This window comes from Mandrillus leucophaeus, unplaced genomic scaffold, assembly GCF_000951045.1.
Source record: "Mandrillus leucophaeus isolate KB7577 unplaced genomic scaffold, Mleu.le_1.0 Scaffold12, whole genome shotgun sequence".
Taxonomy (NCBI): domain Eukaryota; kingdom Metazoa; phylum Chordata; class Mammalia; order Primates; family Cercopithecidae; genus Mandrillus; species Mandrillus leucophaeus.
Window position 1 is genome coordinate 3,139,175 of NW_012100320.1, and position 1,378 is coordinate 3,140,552.

The 1,378-nt window shown below is 47.6% G+C and overlaps 1 protein-coding gene across 1 annotated transcript in view; it reads right to left on the reverse strand.

The window, feature by feature from the left end:
* SPG21 (spastic paraplegia 21 (autosomal recessive, Mast syndrome)) overlaps positions 1 to 1,378 on the reverse strand; it is a gene marked incomplete at its 5' end in the record, with an annotated part of 31,947 nt that overhangs the window by 16,999 nt on the left and 13,570 nt on the right. Inside the window, one exon of the mRNA XM_011968069.1 lies at positions 69 to 230. Coding sequence (XP_011823459.1) covers positions 69 to 230 — 162 coding nt within the window. The remainder of the gene's footprint in view (positions 1 to 68; positions 231 to 1,378) is intronic.

The window sequence follows — 1,378 nt, forward strand, 5'->3', positions numbered from 1 at the left end:
CACACACACACACACACAAACCCACAAAACGTCGGTCTACATTTTAATACTGAATCAGTAATACTTACAGCGATAACCCGGTAACCCCATCCAGTCAGAGCCAAAATCTGCCGGAAAAAGACATCTGCAGTTCCACTGACAGGGGGCAGGAATATGAGAGGACACCTGATACTTCGGGGGCCTGCGTCATAGAGCGACCATATCTTACTGTCATCATCATCTACAATAATCTGGAGGGAAATTTAAAAGAAAAAAGTGGAAAATCTTATAAATTCACTTTTTATGTTATTTTACACTGTCATTTCACTGACAATTTTAACACTACTGCCTTGTTTGTTACAAGGTAACCTGAAGCTCACACCAGATTAGCATGCATAACAGACTCCTCTAGTCTCCTTTTCTTTCCTCAGGGCTAAATATTCCACAGAACTACTTAGAACTACTTTATAATCTTCCAGAGGGCTGCTGCTTCTCTGTTTCTTTCCCCCCACCCTTTTTCTTTTTTTGAGACAGAGTCTTGCTCTGTCGCCCAGGTTAGAGTGCAGTGGCGTGATCTCGGCTCACCGCAACCTCCACCTCCCAGGTTCAAGCGATTCTTGTGCCTTAGCCTCCAACGTAGTTGGGATTATAGGCATGTGCCACCACACCCAGCTAATTTTTGTATTTCTATTAGAGACAGGGTTTCCCCACGTTGGCCAGGATGGTCTTGAACTTCTGACCTCAGGTGATCTGCCTGCATCAGCCTCCCAAAGTGCTAAGATTACCGGCGTGAGCCACCACACCTGGCTGCTTCCCTCAGTTTCTACCTTTCCCGTCCATCCACAACAATAGGAAGAAATCTATTTTGCTTAACATTAAACAGTGAACTCTGTACAAGGCATCTTATTTCTTCCCACATTTCTGGTTGTGTGTGTGTTTAAGAATGTGTCTGTACAAGGAGGGCAGTCTGCAGTCATTCTGCAGTGCTGACCCAGAGGACTGGCTGGGATGTGCAGGGTCAGAGTATGAACAGGGGAGCTGATGGAGAGACCAGGCTCCTAGCTCGTGTCTCTATCCATCTGGATAGGTGGGTAGAGACAGCACCAGCTCAGGAGATGCTTCAGGAGCCTCTCTAAACCAAGCCTTTGGGGAGTTGTGGGGGAGACTCTGCTACAGAAGGGGAACGAGGCAGGTCTATGTGTCACTCTCCTGGGAGAATACGTCAAACCAGTAGGGGTTAGGGAGTGGCACAGAGAGAAACTGGCTTTTTGGTGAAAAGCGGGTAGGAAGGAGGAAGGTAATCAGAAACCTTCCTGATGGAGTGGTTCTTGACCCAACATGACAGGGAAATAATGAGCACTGGAAGAGCTGAGGGGGCCGGGCATGGTGGCTCACGCCT